At 54.7% G+C, this 20,995-nt stretch overlaps 3 protein-coding genes across 5 annotated transcripts; 2 read left to right on the top strand and 1 right to left on the bottom strand.

Annotated features, from left to right (window-relative positions):
* Positions 1 to 108: 108 nt before the first annotated feature.
* Positions 109 to 4,184, top strand: SPRING1 (SREBF pathway regulator in golgi 1). The gene is made up of 5 exons (XM_066331178.1): positions 109 to 279; positions 880 to 1,036; positions 2,218 to 2,369; positions 2,868 to 2,981; positions 3,921 to 4,184. Exons 1-5 carry the CDS (start codon positions 169 to 171, stop codon positions 4,002 to 4,004), a joined length of 618 nt encoding a protein of 205 aa, XP_066187275.1. The 5' UTR covers positions 109 to 168; the 3' UTR covers positions 4,005 to 4,184.
* Positions 4,185 to 5,928: 1,744 nt separating this feature from the next.
* On the bottom strand, positions 5,929 to 14,053 carry LOC136368786 (coiled-coil-helix-coiled-coil-helix domain-containing protein 10, mitochondrial-like). Of its 3 annotated transcripts, none has more exons than XM_066331176.1 (4): positions 13,944 to 14,053; positions 13,687 to 13,861; positions 13,376 to 13,520; positions 5,929 to 6,585 (listed from the first exon to the last, which is right to left on the bottom strand). In XM_066331176.1, exons 1-4 carry the CDS (start codon positions 13,997 to 13,999, stop codon positions 6,257 to 6,259), a joined length of 705 nt encoding a protein of 234 aa, XP_066187273.1. In that variant the 5' UTR covers positions 14,000 to 14,053; the 3' UTR covers positions 5,929 to 6,256. The 3 variants fall into 3 exon arrangements, with proteins under 3 accessions (XP_066187273.1, XP_066187272.1, XP_066187274.1); XM_066331175.1 differs by having other exon boundaries at positions 13,935 to 14,019; XM_066331177.1 differs by lacking the exon at positions 13,376 to 13,520 and having other exon boundaries at positions 13,687 to 14,035.
* Positions 7,124 to 12,758, top strand: C17H22orf15 (chromosome 17 C22orf15 homolog). Its single transcript, XM_066331179.1, has 6 exons — positions 7,124 to 7,259; positions 7,303 to 8,837; positions 9,865 to 9,951; positions 10,207 to 10,332; positions 10,606 to 10,680; positions 11,084 to 12,758. The coding sequence occupies exons 2-6, from the start codon at positions 8,813 to 8,815 to the stop codon at positions 11,272 to 11,274; spliced, it is 504 nt and encodes a 167-aa protein (XP_066187276.1). The 5' UTR covers positions 7,124 to 7,259; positions 7,303 to 8,812; the 3' UTR covers positions 11,275 to 12,758.
* Positions 14,054 to 20,995: the final 6,942 nt, after the last annotated feature.

Here is a 20,995-nt window from a genome sequence, read left to right on the forward strand (position 1 = left end):
CCGGTGCCGGTGCCGGTGCCGGTGCCGGTGCCGCCCCGCGCACGCCCGGCCGCGGTTTCCGCTCCCCGCCCGCCGGCGGAAGCGCTGGGGGCCGCGCCGGGGCCGGGCGCTGCTCGCTGCGGCCGCCGGTGATGCCGGCGCCGGGCCCGCGCTGCCCGCCGCCCGGCCATGCCGCCCTGCGGGGCCCTGCTCTGCCGGAGGCTGCTCAGGAAGCGCTGGGTGCTCGGCGTCGTCTTCGGCCTCTCGCTCGTTTACTTCATCAGCAGCACCTTCAAGCAGGTCAGTGGCCGCCGCTGCCCCGACGCGCCGCGGGGTGCGCGGAAACATCCCTTGTCCCGCGGTGACTTTGCTCTTCAGGCGGGGTCGCCCGGCTCCCGGGTAACGCTGCCGTAAGAAGGGCCTTGTAAATATTTCATAGACGCAAGAGTTTGGAGTAGGAATGCCTGATTCTGTGTCTGACAGCAACAGTGGTTTGAACCAAAACCGGGAAAAGAAAGTCTCTCCGCTGGGTTTGGTAGTTGCTTTTTTTGTGTCTCTTGGGAGTGGTGATTCCACTGGCAGAGGGCTCCTGAAAGAGAAATGCGTTCAGCTGTGGTTATTTAATATAATGTATACTGCTTTTGTGGTTGTAGTGACTGAGTTCAGCTGCGTTAGCTGATCCATGGTGAACTTGAATGCCCTCACTTTACTGTGTACCTTCCTGTTGTGTATAGTATGAAGTAAGATTACAAGTAGTAAATTGTTTGCAGCATTGATGCTGGAATTTCCTGTGCTGTGGATTTTACCAGCACTAGGCATCTTTAATCCTGGGAAAGGCACGTGGATTGGAGTGGCAGAAGGAGTTTGTATGTTTGGTTGCATTCCTGTTTTTCCTTGCAGGAAGAGAGGATGGTGAGAGACCGGAATCTCCTCCAAGTGCAGGAGCATGAGCAGCCCATCATGTGGAAGGTGAAGTTCAGCTCGGGGAACAGCAGCCAGCTGAGCAACCAGTGCAGGAACTCTGTGCAGGGGAAGCTCCTCATCACAGATGAACTGGGTATAGTTGATATTTGGTTGAATTTATTCTGCATATGGCAGTGCTGAACGCTGCTTTGCCTGTGTGACTGCTGATGGCACTTTGATGTAACAACTGCTCTTTATTAAGGGTTTTTTACTCAGCCCTTGGCCCGTGGCTGGCTCAATTTTGCTGTGGCTGCAGACGCTGCTGCTTTGGTTCTGGGCACTCCAGACTCAGGCCCAGGGCTGCATGAGTGTGACTGTGACCACCTTAAAGTCAAAGAATTCCAGTTACCTTTGCACAGAACACAGATGTTTAATCCTGCTCAGTTGGCTGTGGTTGCTTGCAGAGCTCTCTGTGTCTCCCTGCAGTGTGCTCCTGCTGTCAGGGGGGTTAGGGAGAGCAATGGAGGAAACCTTGGCCTTGTATGGGAGCAGCTCAGGACTGGTGTAATTAGTGCTCAGTCACAATTAACAAGCTCCTCTGACCCTGGTAAACCGGAGGTTATCAACCACTTGTGTGGTAGAAGTTAAAGACCCTTTCCTGCCCTACACTGTGCTTGTTGCTTAGACCTTGGATCTTTCTGGGCCACAAATCAAGGCTGTAGAAAAGCCACCGCATCTTTGGTGATTTGCATCAATGTTAAATTTGGCACTGCCAGACTTAGCCTTAGTGCAAGTTCATAAGATCTCTAAAAATTACAGACCTCTCACAGTCTAACACTGTGGTAGTACTGTTTCCATAAGGATATGCACCATATTTCTATACATCTAAGGATTCCACTCAGCAATCAATATTACACTCTCCTGCATGGCTAAATCTAAATCTCTTCATACTGAGCTGTAAGAGAATTATCCAGACCTGTTGAAAAAATGTGTGTCATGGTTTTTTCCCAATATTATCAATGCCAATCCCGTTCCCCCTTTCAAACAAGGAACTATGCCCCCAAAAAGTCAGAACTTAAATAATCTGCATTTAAATACTCACAGTGTATATACAGCACGTATTAGAGTAGGATATAATAGTTGTGCAGTTAACACCAGGCTGTTTGAAACACTGCTCTCCATTTCACAGAATGGCTACATAGCACTGAGAGGGATCATAATCTACTAAATGATAAACAAACCTGCTCTTAAGGAATGTGATTCCTCCTGCAGATTTTCTTAGAACATACAGAGGGGTGTGCCTTGCCAGTTGTTACTCCTGTTGCTGTTTTCCAGGCTACATCTGTGAGAGGAAGGACCTGCTGGTGAACGGCTGCTGCAATGTGAACGTGCCCAGCACGAGGCTGTACAGCTGTGACAGCTGCCTGCCCAACGGCTGCTGCAGTGTCTATGAGTACTGTGTGTCCTGCTGCCTGCAGCCCAGCAAGGTGATGGACCTGCTCCTGCTTCCCAGCTGTTCTCAGGTTCCCCTGTGGCTAAAAGAGCTTCTTTGTGAGGAGCTTCGCCTTAGAGGAACAGCTCCTTTTCTTGGAAGGATGAGGAAAGGCTCCAAGGAGCATATGGGAAGCTATAGATAAAGCTTTAACAAAATTCATCCTTCCTGCCTTTGGGAGGAGACACTGGGAGCCTTGCAAAGTGTTTCAGCTTCAGGGGAATTGCATTTGCTGAGGGGAAATGATCTCAGAAGAGTCACTCCAGCCAGTGTTAGTTTTGTAATTGGCATTTCCCCATATTCTGAGCTCTTAGATTCTTGTCTTGCCACTGGGGTTCTGAGGCATTGGCCTTTCAGTGCTTGCTAGAAATCCTAAGTGGAGCTGCTTACTATTCCTCTGATACCTGAGCTTGTAGGTTAGGGTGGGCTTTGATTACTCCTTGCTGAAGCAGAGTGTTTCTGTTTTTTGCCTTCTCTTTGCTGACCACTTCAGCAACATCTCCTGGAGCGGTTCTTGAACCGGGCAGCGATTGCTTTCCAAAACCTCTTCATGGCAGTGGAAGATCACTTTGAGCTGTGTCTGGCCAAATGTAGGACTTCATCACAGGTGAGGCACAAGCACATGCCCAGTGCCCAAAAAAGTGCCCTTGGAGAATGGGGCTCAGTCTTGTGAATGGCGGGTGTGTGGTGTTTGTATTTGCGTAAAAGTTGGGGCTGTGGCTGAGAGCCAGTCTGAAGCACATATTTAGAACAGGACAAGTAGCACATTCTCTTTAGGAAAGAGGGGCTTAACTAAAAAGAGACTGAGTTCAGTGACCAGTGGAGATCTCAGATGAGTTCTGGAGAAGATCTCAGTAGGATGAAAACAGTGAGAGCTGTTCCCAGTGGCTTCAGAATGCTCTTTATTTTATAGTACATTTGGAGACTAACCATGTGCTGACAATCATCTGCATAGTAACTCAAAAACTATGTTCTAATTTCTTTGCTTATTAAGGATAGAGGTGAACTTCTGTTCCCCATGTGATTTTGTTAGAAGTTTTGTTCTAAGCAAGCAGTGGCCCTTTTAGACGGTGCTGTTGGCCATGTCCTGCAGCTTCAGTATTTCATGTAACAATAAGATGGACTGCAAACAAAGGATGGAGTTCCAAATGTCTCCACATTACTGGGATTTTTTTAACCATAAAATCCGAAACAAAAATACACACATCTCACATGCCAGCTTTATTGTGCTCTGCTTGCTTAGAACGTTTGATGATACTGCCTAAACATATTAATATTTTTTATTTTTTAATGAAATCTGTTCCTACCTAGTTGGGCACTGTCTTGAAAAGGAGGTTCTGGTTCAACATTGCAGTGCTGTAATACATCAACTGGCTCTTGTGTGTCAGCAATGCAGAGTTCTTTGACTCCAAAGGCACTCTGATGTGTAGAAGAATTTGGGGATTTTTTTGCCTGTGCATAAACGCTGTGGGTTTTGTCCCTCAGTGAAGGGATGCCTTGTTTCACTGTGTGTAGATTGTTAAAGCTTCTCCTCCTTTCCTGGCAGAGTGTGCAGCATGAGAACACCTACAGAGACCCAATTGCCAAATACTGCTATGGCGAGTACCCCCCAGAGCTCCTGCCTGTTTGAGAGCTGCAGATCTGAGCAGAAGGAAGGAACTGGAGACTTGAATCCAGGAGAACAAGACAGCAGCTGTTGCTTTACCAAAGCCTCAGTGCAAAAAGCTTGTCTTGTACGTGGGGGCAAACCCAGAGGTGAACAGGGGAAGGAAGGAACTTAAGTTCTTTGGGACTGAATCTCACGACTGAATCTTGCTTTCTTCAATTTTTTATGCACCTGCTTTGGAGTGCTGGTACTGTGCTACTGTGCCAGTGCATTCTTTGAATGCTTCCTCTAAATTTCAGGAATCATGGGGTCAATCTAGGCTCTAGAGCATCATGGGGAAAATATTTAATGTGGCTTTGCAGCTGTAAATGGAGGTTCAGTTGTGTCTCTGCAGTCCAGAGTTTTTCCAGAGGAACAGTAGTAACTGGAGGACTTTTCCTTTCAGAGAGCAAAGCATGCCCACTGTGCTTCTCTCTCTGAAACCCTTCTTGACATGCATGGTGTACACTACATATGTAATTATGAATTATTTATTCATTTTATATGGGTCACTGGCTGAAGTATGGATGCTTTGCATAGCTAGTTGTGGATGCCTTTCAGTCCCTGCTTGCTGTGTCAGCTAGAAGGGATAGTTTAGATCCTGACTAAAGTTGGTAGGGTTCTTTTTTTTCCTCCTTAGTCTAAAGGAATTGTATTGGGATTTGTCACTATAGTACTAATGTTCCTCTTAGCGAGTTGAAACCATTCAGAACTCCAATGGAGTTGTTCTTCTGCCAAAGTCCCATAGCACAAGAGAAGAGCAGGAATCTGCCTAAGATGGGATGTTTATTGTCTCTAAACTTTCCTTGTTACTCTGCAGCAGTTTCCTCAAAGAGGACTCCAGTTTTGTGAGCAGCTCTTCTGCTGTCCACTTGCTGACAGGGAGCAGGGAAGATTTCTTTGCTTGAACTTGTTTCAGGCCTTGGTATTTCAAATGTACTTGACTCCTGGTTGTGCAGGAGGCAGAAGGGTGGAGCTGAGCTCTCCACAGCACCTTTCCCAGGCCTGCCTGTGCCTTTCCACACTGCTCCAGGGGAGGAGGCAGGACGGGTGTGACAGCCTGTTCCAGCTCCTTGGCATTTCCAGCAGATCCTGAAATGGTGTACATCTGCATCTCAGCAAGCAAACGGCAGCTTCCTTTTAGCCCTTGGAGCCCCCTTAGGCCAAATTCGAGCTGATCTTCACCTTTGACAAACATAATGAACAGGACTCAGCTACATGAAGACAAGAATTCATTATCCCATGCTTGCTTTGCACAATGCAGTGCCCATCTCCTGCCACTGTACCTCAGCCGATGGGGAAAGGAAGAGGGCAACATGCGGCGGGGAGTTTAGGATAAAAGGAGGCTGCGTCCTCCCAAATCTCGAGTGGGACCCCACGGGGGTATGGCATAATGGACTCTCTCCCTTTATTCCAATAAAGTTGCAGGACTCCTCTGTCTCCTTTGGGACATTGGCTTTTCATAGCGTGGCGTTTCGCACACGCTGAACACACGAGCAGGGCCGGGGCCGGACCCCCTCACGCTCACGGCGGGGCCCTGAGGGTCACTGCGGTAACCGGAAGTGGGGCGCCTGGTTTTGCCTCCCGCTGAGCCAATGGTAGTGCCGGCTGCTCGTCACGTGACACCCGCTCCCGCCGTTGGGTCCTAACGCCCGCCGCCCCGAACCGAGCATGCGCAGTGCGGCGCTCCCGGTGTTTTCCCTGATTCTGTGGGAATTTTATGGGAAAATCCTTCATCCGTCTGTGTGAAAATGTCCCCACAAAGTATCCGCGGGGGTGCGCCTATCCCTGTCCCCACAGGGCCTGCTGTGGCACCGGGGGCTGCTCCAGGGATGGGTGAGGGCTCCTCCCGGCCCCAGAGACCCCGCCTGCCCTCCCTCCTGGCCCGGCTACACACCACACGAGCCGCGGGGATGAGGAATAATTTTATTACCAGGTAAGTCAAACTCTGCAGAAGCCCCAGCCAGGTCGAGGCCGCATCGCGCCAGGTGCTGGAAGAGTCCAGGAAAGCCAGGCCGCAGCCAGCCCTCTGTCCTCCCGCTGCAGCGGGCCGTGTCGGGGTGTCGGTGGCCCATGAGGGACGCTTGGCGACGAGGAGGAGGTTGCTGCGCCTCCCGGCACGGGGCAGCGCTGCTGGGCCCGCTCAAGCATGCGGAGATGGATTTCCCCCATCCCTCCCAGGGCTGCTGCATGGCAGGGTCGCCAAGGAAAGCGTGGAAAGCTTTAGTTCTCCGTTTCTAGAGCCATTTGAGGGCAGGTGACAGGGAGCAGTAATAGGTGCCGTTGTCATCCTGGCAGGCAGATGCGATGGTGAGGATGCAGGCGTTGCTGGCCAGGTCTTTGGTGGCCGAGAAGCGGTCGGGAGTCTTGGCAGGCTTGTGCTTGTCTCTCTCGGAGTTGTAATAGAGCAGATACCTGAGGGAGTGCCCCGGGCGCTGCTGGTACCAGGAGATGCCGAAGTGGCTGATGTTGTACTGCGGGCTCAGGGTGCAGAAGAGCCGAGCCGTGTGCCCGGGCAGCACAAACACGGAGTGCGGCTGGGTCAGCACGGGCTGAGCCCTGGAAGCTGCACGCACCAAGGATGCAGTGAGTGATGGACTGAGCCATGTCCCCCATCACCCTCAGCCCCAAAACGTCCCTCAGCTCCTTTAAGGCAATGCCATTACCCAAGCGCCATCCTGCTCATCGCATCGCACAGCCCCGGAGCAAAACGCCCTGCTCAAACCAACCTCCCCTTGGGCAGCCAGCCCTGCCCACCACCCTGCAGTGCCCCCCAGGCAGAGCTGGCTCGGCCATGCGACCCTTACCTGTGCCCAGCGTCCCCAGCAGGAGCAGGACAGTGAAGCCCAGGGCCATGGCAGCAGGCAGAGGAAGGGAGGCTGTTTCAGAGAGGGTCTGGGGTGCTGCACAAAGCCAGGGTGGTGCCGTGGGCACTGGCGGGATGTATGTAAATGACACAGGGGGCTCAGGGACTCAGCTCCCCGGGGCTGCTCGCTCTGCTGCAGCTGGGCTTTAGAGAGGGGGTGAGAGCCATCCACCTTCACCCCAGCCCATTTCCTTCAGCTGCACCAGCACAGTCACAGGGTGCCCTGGGCAGTGGGGTGGCATCGCTGACCATCTCTCTTTGCTGATGGGAGGAGCAGAGAGGTTTCCCTGGGGTCTCACACTCAAGCCCTCTGCTGCCAGGCATGCAGGAGGCCAGGAACCTGACCCACACCATGCCAAGGATGCCCTGGGGAGGCAGCAGGCTGGGGGCCACCAGGGCCACCAGAAGATAGGGGAGGCAGCTGTTCTATCACAGAAGCAGCATAAGGCAAGTTGCTGCTCCCTTCATGCAGCTCCATCACTGTGACAGGAATGACTCGGCAGGGTCTCAGCATAACTTGCAGCAGGGGCTGGGACCTGCTGATGGTGCTGCCTCTTCACCAGAGCCCCCTCAGGAGCAGCGGCCGTGGTGGGTGGCTGCCGAGGGCGGCGGGCAGGAGGCGTGTCCCCGGGGAGCAGAGGTGGCTGCAGCACAGCTGGTGCCGGCTGCGGAAGGACAGCAGACGTTACAGAGAACGGCCACCGGCTCAGCGGGCGTGAAGCCGCTCCCGGCCGTGACACCTGTCACTGTGTCACACGGCCACCAGCCCGGGCTGCCCTCAGCAGGGAGGGCACTTCTCATGTGCCAGAGCCCGTGAGTGCCTCCCGCCTTCCCCTGCCACCTCATCACCGTCCAGGGACAGCCACTCCCTGCCCTCTGCAGCACCCACAGAGGCCCCAAGCCAAAGACGTTTGCAAGTTTGCCCCTGCAGGTATCAGCAGTTTGTGTTTCATGCAGCCAGGCCCCTGAGCACATCGCAGGTACAGCGCCAGCTGTTGCCCACCAGCACTCCCCAAATTCTGCAGAGTGGTGGTAAGATGAACAAGAGTCTCCCTGCACATGTCCTAGGGGAGGAGTGTCACACACACACCCCTTGTCCGAGGCTCTGAGCAGGTCATGGATTAGACTGACTGTGAAATCAAGCCTGGGAAATTACCTCCTCATGCAAAGAGGGGCATTCCAGAGAAATGGAATTTGTTCTCAGAGCAGTGAGCACTGGATAATGCAGCACATCAGTGTTGTTACTGGTTCCCACCGTTCTGGCCCTCCCCATCTGCTGAGCAGTCCAGGGACATGATTTCATCCATGTTTCCCACAGGAAAAGCGGATGATGCTACAGGGCGCTGACTGCAAGAACACTTGCACAGCAACTTTTGGGCACCAAATAGAAGATGCAGCTGGCACATGACCATGTGCACCATAGGGCTGCAAAACCCCACTGCCTCCTGCTCCAGAGCAGGACCAGCACAGGCAGGTTCCTCAGGGACATCTGTCCAGTGGCATCCAGTCACATCACAGGGGAGGCCAGGCTGCCCTTGCAGCAGTGCTGGGCTCAGTTAGGAGCAGAGTGAGCAGATGTGGCACCACCACAGCCCAGATGAGCTGCAGGACAAATGGGGGGGCAGGAAACACCACGAGACTACAAAAAGTGTGAAATTCAGAGCATCTGGGCCCACGAGAAGCAGGCAGCCTTCTCAGCAGGCTGTTGTTTAGCTCAGCCCTTGCTCTACCTCCCCTCTCTTCCCCCGCAGGACACTCGGGAATCTGCAGGGGCCATTCACCGTTGCTGGGCGATCTGGCTACTGAAACCACAACAGCGTCAGTGGGAAATGAGCCTGCGTGTCCTGGGCTCTCCAGCAGCTCCCAGCGCTGCCTGCAGAAAGGGACCCGGCGCCACAGCCCTGCCAGGGGCACGGCAGCACCATCCATGTTCGCCACAGTGAGATTCGGAGGTAGGAGGGGAACGCCCCGGCCCTGCCTCAGCCCTGCGGCCAGCCCGGGCCATCCTTGTCACCCGCACAGGGGCAGGGAGGGACACAGCACTCGGCGCACAGCAGTGCCTAGTGCTTAGGGAACAGGCAGGAGAGCTCTGCCAGGGCACAGCAGCATCCTGCACCTCACCTGCTTGGAAAAAAGGGAGATCTATTACCCCTGCACTCCAAATCATGGAGAAAAGCCACTCCTGCAGAGCCGAGTTAATCACAGGGAGCGAGGCTGGAGGTGAGGATGAGTTCCCAGCCTGCTGGCTCTAGGAAATCACCAGAGAGGGCCCTGCTTATCTAGACACAACCAGAAGAGCCATGGGACACAAGTGCCAGCTGCTAGCAGAGCTCCTCCATTCTGGGCTCTGTGGGAAGGGTTCCCTGACTCAAATCCTGGCTCTCAGTTTCAGAGAGCAGGTATTTGTGGGAAGGAATGAACAGCCCCTGTGCTGACCTCACGCAGCTGGCTGAAAGCCTTGGCCTGACCCCAGACACTCGTGGCTGAAGCCATCAGACACACACAGTCCTAAGCCTTTGCTCCCTCTGCTATTTGAATTGGATCCCCAGCTCTGACTGCTGACGTGTGTCAGCCCTGGGAGATTTCTCAATTGTGACAAACTCGGTCAGAGTTCATGGGCAAAATATCCTCGGGTGACTCAGCTACAATCTCCAGCTCTTTCCCCTTGTGACTGGGACCAGCTTGTAGCAGGGGACTGGCAAAGACCAGGGCTCACTGCTTTTTCCTCATGCTTGATGAAAGAAAGCTGAAGTACAGACACTTCATCAATCTTCTCCCCTTGGCCTGGGGCACTCTCAGCACGCACTGCCAGCACCCACAGCTGTAATGCAGCTGCTCAAAGCCCTGCTGGTGCCACGGGGGGGATCCTGCCTTTGCTGGCCACCTCTCAGCCACCTGCTGTGCCTCCTGTCCTGCCCATGTGGTCCCTGGGTTTGGGGTGACCACGCTCCTGTCTCAGGTCTCATTCCCTGTCTGCAGCCAACTGCCAGCAGATGGTGAACCTGCTCTGCTGCGTCCAGACCCTCACAGGTCACCTGAAGCGGAAGTGTCAGTGCAGGCCTGAAGGTACGAGTGCTCGGGGCTGGGCTCACTGAGGGACTGCCACTGCCCTGCAGAGGAACAGCAGAGGGTAACAAATGGGTCACATGGGACTCACAGAACATCCCAAAACACAGGGAAAGGGACAGCAAACCTCCCACTCCCCAGATGACAACAGATTCTGTTCCAAGTGTAACCTGCCAGGGGAAATACCTCCAAACCCCACATGCTCCCGTTGGCCACACAGGGGCACCCTGGGCTTCACCACATCTCTCCCTCCAGACTGCATCGATCTTTTGAACGAAAAGGGCACGCTGATGAATCTGAGCAAAGTGGAAAATCCTGCATCCGAATATGCCAGTAAATACCTACAGGGGAGGAAGTGCTACATCCTCATCAGAGTTGTCCGTAAGTTCCTTGTCCACACAGCTCAGCCTCTGGGCCAGGTCTGCTCCGAGGGAGCTTTGGAGAGGGCTCTGTTCAGCACCCACTTGGACACAGCACAGAAGCTCTGAGGAGGCAGAAGCCAGCTCAGATAAAGAGCTAAAGCTGAGCCTGTTTCTCCAAGGGCTGTGCCAGGGAAAAAGGAATTTTTCCTGGGCAGAACCACCTGCCCCAGTTACAAGCCTTCAGCTTGCAGCCAGGAAAGAGACTAATGCATTTCTCCCATTCTACTGGCAGGAGAAGAAAACTCTGAAAGCACCTGCTATGAATCCTTGCTAGACGACCTGGAGAAACATTACCCTGGCCTAGCAGGTAAGAGCCAGGCACGCACCTCACCTCCACAGAGGAGTCAGGGGTGCAGGCATGACTCCTGTTCCCACCCCAGCCCTCATACAGCGCCTGTGGGTCCTCTGATCCCCCGGTGCTCCTTCAGGCCTCTCATGGCTGTGGGCAGTGAGGGAGGGGACAAACAGGGCTGGCGTGCAGGACCCCTCCTAGTTAAGAGTGACACCCCACACCAGGCAGAGGCCTGCCCAGCTGGTCCCCTTGGCAAAGAGGTCATCTTGGAACAAACAAACAAGGAAGGAAGGACATCAGGAGAGATCAGGAAACCCTCAGGTGTCTCTCCCAGGCTGTAGTCCCACAGGTTGGCAGTGCCTTGCACAACATGGAATGGGCAACTGACCAACATAGCAGGAAAATACAACTTTGGAAGGGCTTGGTCACTCCACAGATCAGCTGCAGAAGCTCTCAGCAAAGACCAAGAGGACAGACCAGAGGAAGAGAGGCTCCTTGCAGAGGGCTCAGTCTCACACCAGCATCCAAAACGGCAACAGGACCAACTCACAGAGCAAGAGGAACTTGGAACTGAAGAAAAACCCCAATGAGGAGCAGACCCATTACTAGTCACACAGGCAGCACAGCTTCCACCAGGGCCCCAACACCTGCCCAGGTACTCATTCCCAGCACAGCAAGAGCCCCATTACTGAGCCCCTCCTTCCCCTCCCAGAGCTTCACACAGCACATCCCAAACTGCAGCCTGACAAGCCAGGCAAGGCCAGCATCACAGCCAGGCACCATCCTCCTGCTTCAAGGGGTCTTGTGTTCCTATGGCATGGCCTGCACTCCCCAGGGACAAGGACCTGCACTCCTGTCTCTGGATGGGTCTGCTTCCCACTGCAGCCCTCTGGAGTGGCCCTGCAGGGACTGTCCCCTGCAATCACCAGAGGAGCTGCTGCAGAGACAGCCAGTCCCCACAGCTGCAGAAGCAGTACTTTGCCAAGAGGTGCTTTGCCAAGGGTCAAAGGCAGAACACACCTGCTGCACATGCTGCTGGTTGTTCTCCAGAACAGCTTCTCCACGCAGAGCAGCACACCAACAGTCTAGTCTACTTATTTCTTAAAGGGAGTTGAACAACTTTGGAGTGGTTCCTCCCTGTGACACAGGACAGCTCAGCACATGGAGCACTTGGACTTTTAATCTCTCACATCTGCTTTTTCCCTTGGCTGTCTCTCAGAACACAAGACACCCCTGATAAGGCCAGGCACAGCTCAGGACACCACTACCAAGAACTTATAAGTGACATTTAGAAGAGGCAGGATTTTGAACACTAGCCTCCAGTATCTGCTAACAGCATCTGCTGCCAGCATTTGCCACCTAGACTTGGATTTCCTCTCAGATCCCAGCAAGGGGCTGAGAACTTTTCCTTTATTCAGTTGAAGTCAGAGGTCAAAAGGTTAAAAGACTCATTCTTCCATGAAAAATGCATCATTTAAGCATCTGAAAGTGCCCTGGTTTCACTGTTGTGCCACTGAAACTCCAGCTGAGACCTCAGAATTCCCTCTTATGCCAACATGAGGAACAGGGTGTCCTGCTGGAGGCCAGTCCATGGGCAGCAGTCACGAGGGTGTGCTGCCAAGGTGACTTGTAAGAGGAAAGCAGCTCCAAACCCCACCTCATGGCAGTGACCTTGAGAGCATTGCATAACCTACTAAAGCTTTAAAGTCAGATCAGCCAACTGTATCCAAGTCCCACAACCAGACAGGTCACATTGTCTTAGCTCTGAGATCAGGACAGCTATTCAGGAAGAGGATATCTATAGAAAAGTAATTTGTCACCGAAAATACTGTGGAGACATGTTAGCTTACCTCTCTGCAGCTCTGCCTGGAGGGCAGCCAGTGTCTGGATCTCCTTCTGCCAAGTCATGCAGGCACAAGCCCTTGCTAGAGTGCATCCCCTATTTGCAGCAAATACACACTTGTGCCTTGTCCTTTGGCTCATAATGTCTTGGTAGCTTGATTTTAGCTTGAGAATTAAATAAAGAACATGCACAAGTGATAGGTCCAAACAAATTATTTTATTTCTCTGTAATAAATACAGCACTACATGAATTCTGAAGACCCTTGGGTCCAACCATTCCTTTCCTTCCCTACTAGTTCAGAAGTGAATTACCACTAGAATACTCCTGTCTGGTCAGCCTGCTCCCTCCAGCTCATTCGCTCACTCCCTGTCTGTCCTTCCATTCCCTGTGGATAGCAGGGCTCTACACCATGATCCTCTTCCCTACGAGGGGGCAAATTCTTCACAGGAGAGAAGAAACACCTACAGGGAAAAAGCAAAAGTTCAGCATTAGGTACATGTTCCAGCAGTTAAGAGTTAAAAGCTCTCTTACCCAAATCATGATCTAACTACTGACAACAGCTTGTACCAGATGCAACAGGAATTAAAGAATCAGCCAGGGAGAGCAGCAAGGCTTCCCATGGCAGCGAGAGTGGACCCTGCAAGAAGGCACCTACAGCCTCCCAAACTTCACAGAACCATGGTCAGAATCATTCCTCCTTCCCTTTCCAGCTGCCTGCTGCTCTTCAGGGCACGGGAAAGACACAACTGCTTCCTATTTAAAGCCCTAAAGGGCACTGTGTCCCCAAAAGACCACTTCTGCAGCCTTCAGACCCTCTGCGGCGCTCTCCCGGGAGCAGTCCCCCCATGCGGGGACAGGCACACTCACCATTGCTGTACTTGCACTGCTTCAGGGCCTCGTTGAAGCCCTCGCACAGGGTCAGGTCTCTCTGGTTGGTAGCGCACTCCAGGAACTGCTTCATCTCATAGTGGCACGGTCCGTACGGCGACTGCTGCATCACGGGCCGGGGCTCCTGCGGCCACGGGCCCGGTCAGGGCGGCCCGGCGGCAGCGGAGCCTCCTCCGGGGCGCCCCCATCCCCTTCAGCCGGGCACAGCTGCCCGCCCGTCCGTCTGTCCTCCCCCCCTCCCCGCACCCCCCCAAGGGCGGCCCAAGGGCACAGCCCGGCTCCGCTCGCACCTGAGCGGGCGCCGCCGCCTTGGCCGGCTCGGAGGAGCCGCCGCTGAAGACGCCGGTGATGGCGCTGCCCACGACGTGTCCCACGGCGGAACCCACGGCCACGCCGGCCGCCGTACTCGCCATCTGCGCCATCAGCCCGGGCTGCGCCGCGGGCGCCGGGGCCGCCGGGGCCGGGCTGCGGAGAGAAGGGAATCATGGAGGGGCGGCACCGGGAGGGCGGCGTGCCGCGGTGTGCCCGCCGAGCCGACCCCCGGTACCTGGCGTGCGCCGGTGGCGCGGCGGGCCGGGACACGCTCCTGCCGCCCCGCGCCATCGCTGTCTGCGGACCGCTCTGCACGCCCCGCCCCGCGCCCCGCCTTAAGCCGGCCCGCGCCGCCACGTGACGCAGCGCGCACGCGCAGCCCGGCGGGCAGAGCTGGGCCCCGCCCCGCTGGGGAGGCGCGGCTCCCGCGGCGCGCATGCGCAGAAAGCGCAGAGGGGTCCGCGCACCGCCCGCCCGGCCCCGGCAGAGGGCGCGCCAGGCCCGTGAGGGAGCCGGGGATCGAGCACCGAGAGAGCGAGACAATCACCGAGTCCGCGCTTCACCCCGCGCTGCCGAGGCCGGTTTCTGAGCACCGCGGACGGTGACTCCAGCGCTGCCCTGGCTAGCGGGGCGGCGCGGCGCTTTCCGTGAAGGAGTTTTCCCGAATGTCCGATCCAAACACTCCCTGGCACAGCTGGAGGCCGTTCCCTCTCGTGCTGCCCCTTGCTCCCCGTTCTGACCGGGAACAGAGCGATCCCTCCCGGCTCCGTCCCCGCTGCCGGAACAGGCGCTGCGGAGATGCAGCGAGGACGGGGCAGCGGCTCCTGAGCGCTCGGAGGGTTCTGCCAGGTGTGCGGCAGGCCAGGAGAGCGTGAAGGGGCCTGTTGTAATGGGCCATGAGCACGGCCTGTGCCGCACGGGGCGGAGGAGAGTGGATAATGAGGCGCTGGCAGAGGGAAAGGTGAGCACTCCGCAATTGGGGCAGAGAAAGGAGGCTGCCAGCGAGGAGGGAAGGGAGGAATGATGTGGTCTAAGCCACTGCCCAGCATTACAATTTTTGCAGCAGCCCTCTGGATACAAACCAGGAGATCAAGGAACAGTTTGCAAGGCGTGGACATTGTTGGGCAGTAGGAATCCATGGAAAGGTGATGATGAGCCCTCAAATCATGAAGAGACAGGCTGGACGACGCCAGTTTTACCTCCAAACCAATTTCCTGACAATCATCTCTTCCCTGGCATCCCTGCTAGTCTCCAGGGCCTCTGTGTGTCCATGTCTCCTCAGTGTCTCCCTGGAATGAGCCTTGTTGCCACCTCCATCTTTGGGTGTTCCTTATGCCCGGTGGAGAGAAAGAAATTTCCAAAATTTCGAAGGATCCGGAAGATGTCCAAGAAAAAAAAACAACAAAACAGCTATGTCATGTCTCTAGAGCTGCATTGGTACGTTCAGCAAGTTATGAAAAGCAGCTCTTTGGGCTGGTTCATTGACTGGCAGGAATTAGAGAGCTAAGTCACCGCGGGGCTGGCAATTAGCTGCCGTGGAAGTGTTTTTGTAGGGTCAAATTTCCAGCACGAGGGGAAGAGAAAAGCGTTTGTAAAGCAAAGCCGCCCCTCGGCGCAGGAGGCGGGCGGGCAGGGCGAGCTGCAGCTTCTGCACTGCTGAGGAAAGAAAAGGATTGTTCCTCAAACAAACACCACTGCGAGGGGCAACACCCCCAAAGCCTTCCTCCCGCAGTGCCGGGAGCTCTCCTGCCCCGGGAGCTGTGCAGTGCAGCTTTCAGCTGGAACAGCAACATTTTACATCCAGCGTTCCCCTGCCTGTCTCTTCCCGCTGACAGAGAGGGGCCCGAGCAGCTGTAAAAGCAGAGGAATGTGACTGGAAAGCCCCTGCCTCAGCAGCACCTGCACTTTTTCCTTTTCCCAGGTGTGCACGCTGGAGAAGTGTGGCTCCTTTCCTTGAAGGGAAGAAGTGTGGCCTCATCCCGAGGAACCATGAGAGCAAACAGAGCTCTTGGAGACAGGAGAGAGAAAGGGCAGGAGGGGAGAGCTCAGAGAGCCCCTCGCTGGGAGGAAACTCAGCTCTGCCAGCTCAGCTGGGCTCTCTGCTGTCAGCATGAGCCATCAGGGTGGCAGCTGGGGCTGTCACACCACAGGCTCCTTTCCCAGGTTGTTCCTGGCCATAGGAAGAGGCTCGGCATGTACTGAAGGGAGGAGAGGACGGCCTTGCAGGGGGCACAGGGAATGCCAGAGCTCCAGCCGTCAGAAATCAAGATGCATTAGTTCCACTACGTGCAGAACAACTTGCTGAAGGAGCCTGGGCTTCAAGCTGAGCCCGTCCCTCTCAGCTGCGTCTGGGGACCTTTGATTTGGTTAATCAGACACAAAGTTTTTCTGTGCAGTGGGAGGCCGGGTATGTGCTGAGCAGCGCAGCTACCCTGGGTTTACTAATGAGATAATTTATTGTGGCTGTCTGGGAAGCTGAGTGTACACAACTCCACCCGCGCACACACCGCCCGCCCCGAGCCCTCCGCTCCCAGCTGGAGAGGCCTCGGCCCCGGAGGTGGAATTACGGTGTCGGGTCTCCCTGCGAGGAGCCCTCCTCCCACCGGGGGCTTCTGCAGGAGGGCTTCATTTACATCCAAATATCCTCGCAACAATTTTCACCGTTTGACTGGCCAAACTTCCTAATTCCGCTATTTTTCGCCCTAAATTTGATCTTTGATTCAATGAAGTAGCTTCATTTTGCCTCTCTTCCCCTGCTCCAGATCTCTCCTCACATAGTTCAAGTGCTAGGGCTTGCCTACACTTGAAGCCTGGCTCTGGATTTAGGGATATATAAATCTGAAAGACAGTAACTAATTCTTGAATACTTCTGGAAGGATTTAGTCAAAACCAGTAGTTTCTGAGTAACTTGGTGCCCTGGCTGGCCGGTTTATCCTCTTGTTAGTAGCAGGAGCAGGTAAAGCAAGGTATGTAAAAGGCAGGTCTGTGGTTTTTTTCCGGCTGCTTTCTCTCCACCTCTCTAAAAGGAACTCACAACCTCCCCCCTCCAGAGTCTGCCTCGCTTAAATCCTCACGCTGTCCCAGCTGAAACGCGGCTACAAAGAGCTCTAGGAATTCCCCAAGGTTTGTCTCTGCAGGGGTTGTTTCACAGGTAAGGAATGCACCGCCGGCCTCCCGGCGTCTCCCGCCCGTCTGCCCGTGCTGGGCACGGCTCGGGCTGCCCCTGCCGGGCTGCCGTGGCACGGCTGTGCCCAGGGGACAGTGACAGCCCCAGGTGGCACTGGGGGGCAGCAGCCCCGCCTCGCTGCGGGCTCGTCCTGCCGCCAGCAGCGCCGAGCCGTCCGGGGCTGTGCCGGAGCCTCCCGGGCGGCAGGTTTGCGCTTGGAGAGCCCTAATTAGTGCAAGCAGGGGCAGATCTGGGCAGTGCTCGGGGTGTACCTGGATTGAAGTTATTTAGGTTAGCAGCAAATTGCGCTGGATGATTGCTCGGGGATCTGGGCAAACTATTCAAAGCAGAAGAAAAGTGTCTGATGAATTCGCCAATATTTTTGTTTGTGGACGATCCCCTAAAAAGACAGAAGCAAACCCTCGCGTTCTTACCAGTGTGTTTGCTACTCAAAAATTACTCCATGAATCATTTGTGACTGAGTGTGTGTAGCCGGCGGGTTTCTCGTGTCCCTTTATTTTGTTCTTTGAGCTCTACCTCTTGTGCTAAGTGGCTGATTTCAGTCCCCAAGCTCACACAGAGCATTGAGATCAGAAGGAAATACGCAAGAACTACCTTTTTAGCCTACACAGATTTTAGCAAGCAGAGTTGCAGCCAACTAATAATAATAATAATAATGATAATAACAATAATAAAACAGGCAAGTTGCTACCACTAAACAGAATTCACAGATTTTTCATGAGCAAACAGCACATTTCCCACAGGCCTGCCTCCCCACCGCTCCCCAGGGGATGAGAACCCGGCAGTGTCAGAGGCAGGTGATGTTCCGTGGTGGCACACAGCCCTGTCCCACAGGCTCTGAGCACCCTCCCCACACAGACATTTTCCTGTCTGCACCCCTGCTCCGTTCCTCTTTAGCCAAAATGCAATGAAACAAAGTGACCGTGCTGCAGGAGTCGGAGATGAGCAATGGGAGGAAGAAAAAGCCGCGGTGCCTGACTGGAGGAGCTGCAGAGGAGCTGCAGATGGCCAGACGTGATGCGAGGGAAGGGAGGCAGCACTCACAGCACTCACAGTCCCGTGCTCCCAGGATCTACATGCCATCTCTTGGATGTGGTTTGCCCCGAGGGCAATCTCAACAGCTGTGAAGTTTCAACAGATGAACGATGTAGTTTTCAATAAATTTCACCAAGCAAAGGAAAGGATTTTAACTCGTTCATGCTAGCCCACTTCTGGTCTGAAGGGTCTTCTGGGCCCCAATCCATTCACATCATGAGTGTTTCCTGTTTGAGCCCCAGGCAGCACTGAGCTACACTCGGAGGTTTCCTCCCTCAGAGGAGGCTTCTCTCAGCCGTGCCCGTGGGTCCTGGGAGGTGCAGGAACACCCCTGCCTTTACCTGTGCCACTTGAACCCACTCTGGTGGAGGAAGGTACCCAATGTGGATGCCCTCAGCTCCTGGTGAGGAAAGGAGAGAAGGTAGAAAGACAATTTTCCAAATCTCCTTGCGCCAACTGCATCTTGGAAGTTCCATTTCCTTTGTACTCACACTTCCAGAAGTGGGGCTTGTGCTCATGGAGTCGTGTTCTCATCCCAGCTGAAGGCTGATGCCATTAATTGTAACTGAAAGAGGGGCTTTTGTGTTCCCAAATTCTTCAGTCACAGAAGTCAAGAAATTACCTCTTCCAAAACACATCTGGTGTATCCTCAGATCACGAGGACAACTGCTGTGAATTCACCTGCTGTACACAGGACAAGCCAGCAAACCTCTGTCTGTCTTGTCTGAGTCTGGAGATAAAAAGCCAGTTAAAAAGCCAGCACAGGTTTTTTTGGTGCATGTCTGGGGGATCTGAGCAATGAGGCTGTGACCTTTGCTGCCCCTCCTCTGGCTTCTATCAGGTGATAACAGTGCTGAGTGAGGCCTGGAGGCATCTCACACCTGTACAGGCTCCCTGCTTCACCTGTCCGTGCTTCACCTTCAGTGTCCGGGCTCAGGGCTGAGCATTTCCTCCTCACTCAAATGTGTGCCCAGAGGCCTTTCCCTCCTGCTCCTGCACAGCTCCTCCCTGGCCAGTCGGGTTCCCCCTCTCTCTGCAGACAGACAGACAGCAAACCCCTCCAGGGAGCTGCCCCCATCGTTCCCCACACAGCTCCGGGGGCACTGATGGAGTTTCGCTGCAGTGAAGCAACACAAGAGCAGAATCGAGGGTGGGTCTGTGTGTGAGGCCCATGACCTTTAGGAGCTCTTAGCACCAACCCATGAACAGCTACTGCTTCGAACTAGAACCTTACAGTGACTTACCTGTCCCCCTTCCCAAATGAAGACACAGCTCATGTGGCACACAGAGATATCTTGTGAGGTGCTGCAGCCTCTACACGACAGTGCACAGACACCTGTGATTTGGGGTCTTCTGTCTCAGCTCTCCAAAATGTTTAATGAGTTTCAGTCATCATGTTGCTCTCCCTGTGCTACCTCAACCATCAGCTTCCTAAAAGAAAATTTTCAGATAGAAACTAAATATTGGATCCTATCTTTTCCTTCCCATAAAAGAAGCCAGTAGTGTCTCCTTTTCGCTTGGAAAGTCAATAACCCTTGCACGTGCACAGGGCAGCCTGGTTGGGCACTGATTTCTCATGATTTCTGCTGAAATGCTTTCCTTTCAGTTGGCATCTCCACCAGAGTGCTGAGCTCAGTGCAGAGTCCATCCATGGGCTTCTCCACAAGAAGACTGCAAACATCCTGCTCTGTAAGAACAACCTGACCTTTTGAAATGTCAGTGGTCTAAGCAAACCCCTGGAAAGGCTGGACACTGTGGATGCTGTGCTGGATTCATTCCCAGCCTTATGTAAGCTCTTGTGGTGCTCTTTTTAGATGGCTCTTCAGAGTTTTCAGTGTGGTCTCTGGGTGCTTCCCTGGATCTGAGGCTTCCATTGGGAGTTTGTGACAATGCAGTCTCAGAGTTCAGCATTTGCAACATGAGAGAAAGTGGGAAAACACTTTGGGAACTGATCTCTGACACTGTCCAACCAATTTATTCCAGTGACATTTGCTAGTGGCAGTGCAGTGTGTGTCACACAGAGCATCCAGGAATGGCAGGACGTGGCATCACTGCTGTGCAGTTACTGCTGGGAGAGGCACTTTGCATCCCAGAGGGAGCCAGCGGTGTGCTCACACCAATAAAATTCACATTGCCGTGGGTATCTCTTCATGGAAATCTCCTCTGGCCCAAATTCTCTTGCCTTCCTGTCTTTTTCCCCCGTGGCCCACATCCTTACTGCCTTCACATGGCTTTATTCACTCAGAGCCCCGTGTCTGGCTGGTTCTGCTCACCAGCACCAACCAGCCCATGAGTCAGACCCCCATCCTGCCGAGATGTGGGGACCCCTCTCTGCTTCCTGCTGCTGGCCCTGGCCTGCCGAGGGGACCCACAGCTCTCACCTGCCGCGGGTGAACACAGCCCAAGGCACGATGCCGGAGCAATGAGGAGGGCAGGAGGGTCCCGGCAGCAGCGGCGCTGTGCCAGGAGGAGCTGCGGGAGTGGGACCTGCTCCAGGGAAGGGAGTTCAGCAGCGTTCACTGAGGAGGGGGAGAGGGAGCGGAGGGGCTTGGCTGCTCTGAGCACAAACGTGCGTGAAGAAAAGCCTCCATCCACACCCTGAATTCCACAGCTCCACTCCAGGGACAGGGAGAGGGAGAGAGGACAGGACGGGACATTTCCTGCAGCCTTGCGACTTGTTCATAAAAGCCTCATCTGAGCAGCCCTGCCTCCTCCTCCCCCATCGCCTGCACAGCTCACGCTGGGTTTTATTAACGCAGTTCCCCTCAGGCTAGAGGGAATCACATCCCAGGAGACATTCCAGTCTCAGATCAGCTTCGGAGGGGATCAGAGGGAGCCAAGGGTGGGGGGCGTTTCACCGGGACGTTTCATTGCGGGGAGCTGGCAGGTTGGGAGCGCTGCAAGACGGCACTAGCAGCCTCCTTATCACACTCCGAGCAGCCGCAGGCTGCAGCCGAGCTCGGCGCTGGGTGTCCCATCACTTCTCTGCTCTGTCCAGGCTGCAGCCTGGGAGCCCTTCCCCGGGCTGTGCTGGGTGCTCGGCCGGGCACGGCGGGCTGGGCAGG

This window comes from Sylvia atricapilla, chromosome 17, assembly GCF_009819655.1.
Source record: "Sylvia atricapilla isolate bSylAtr1 chromosome 17, bSylAtr1.pri, whole genome shotgun sequence".
NCBI classification, from domain to species: Eukaryota; Metazoa; Chordata; class Aves; order Passeriformes; family Sylviidae; genus Sylvia; species Sylvia atricapilla.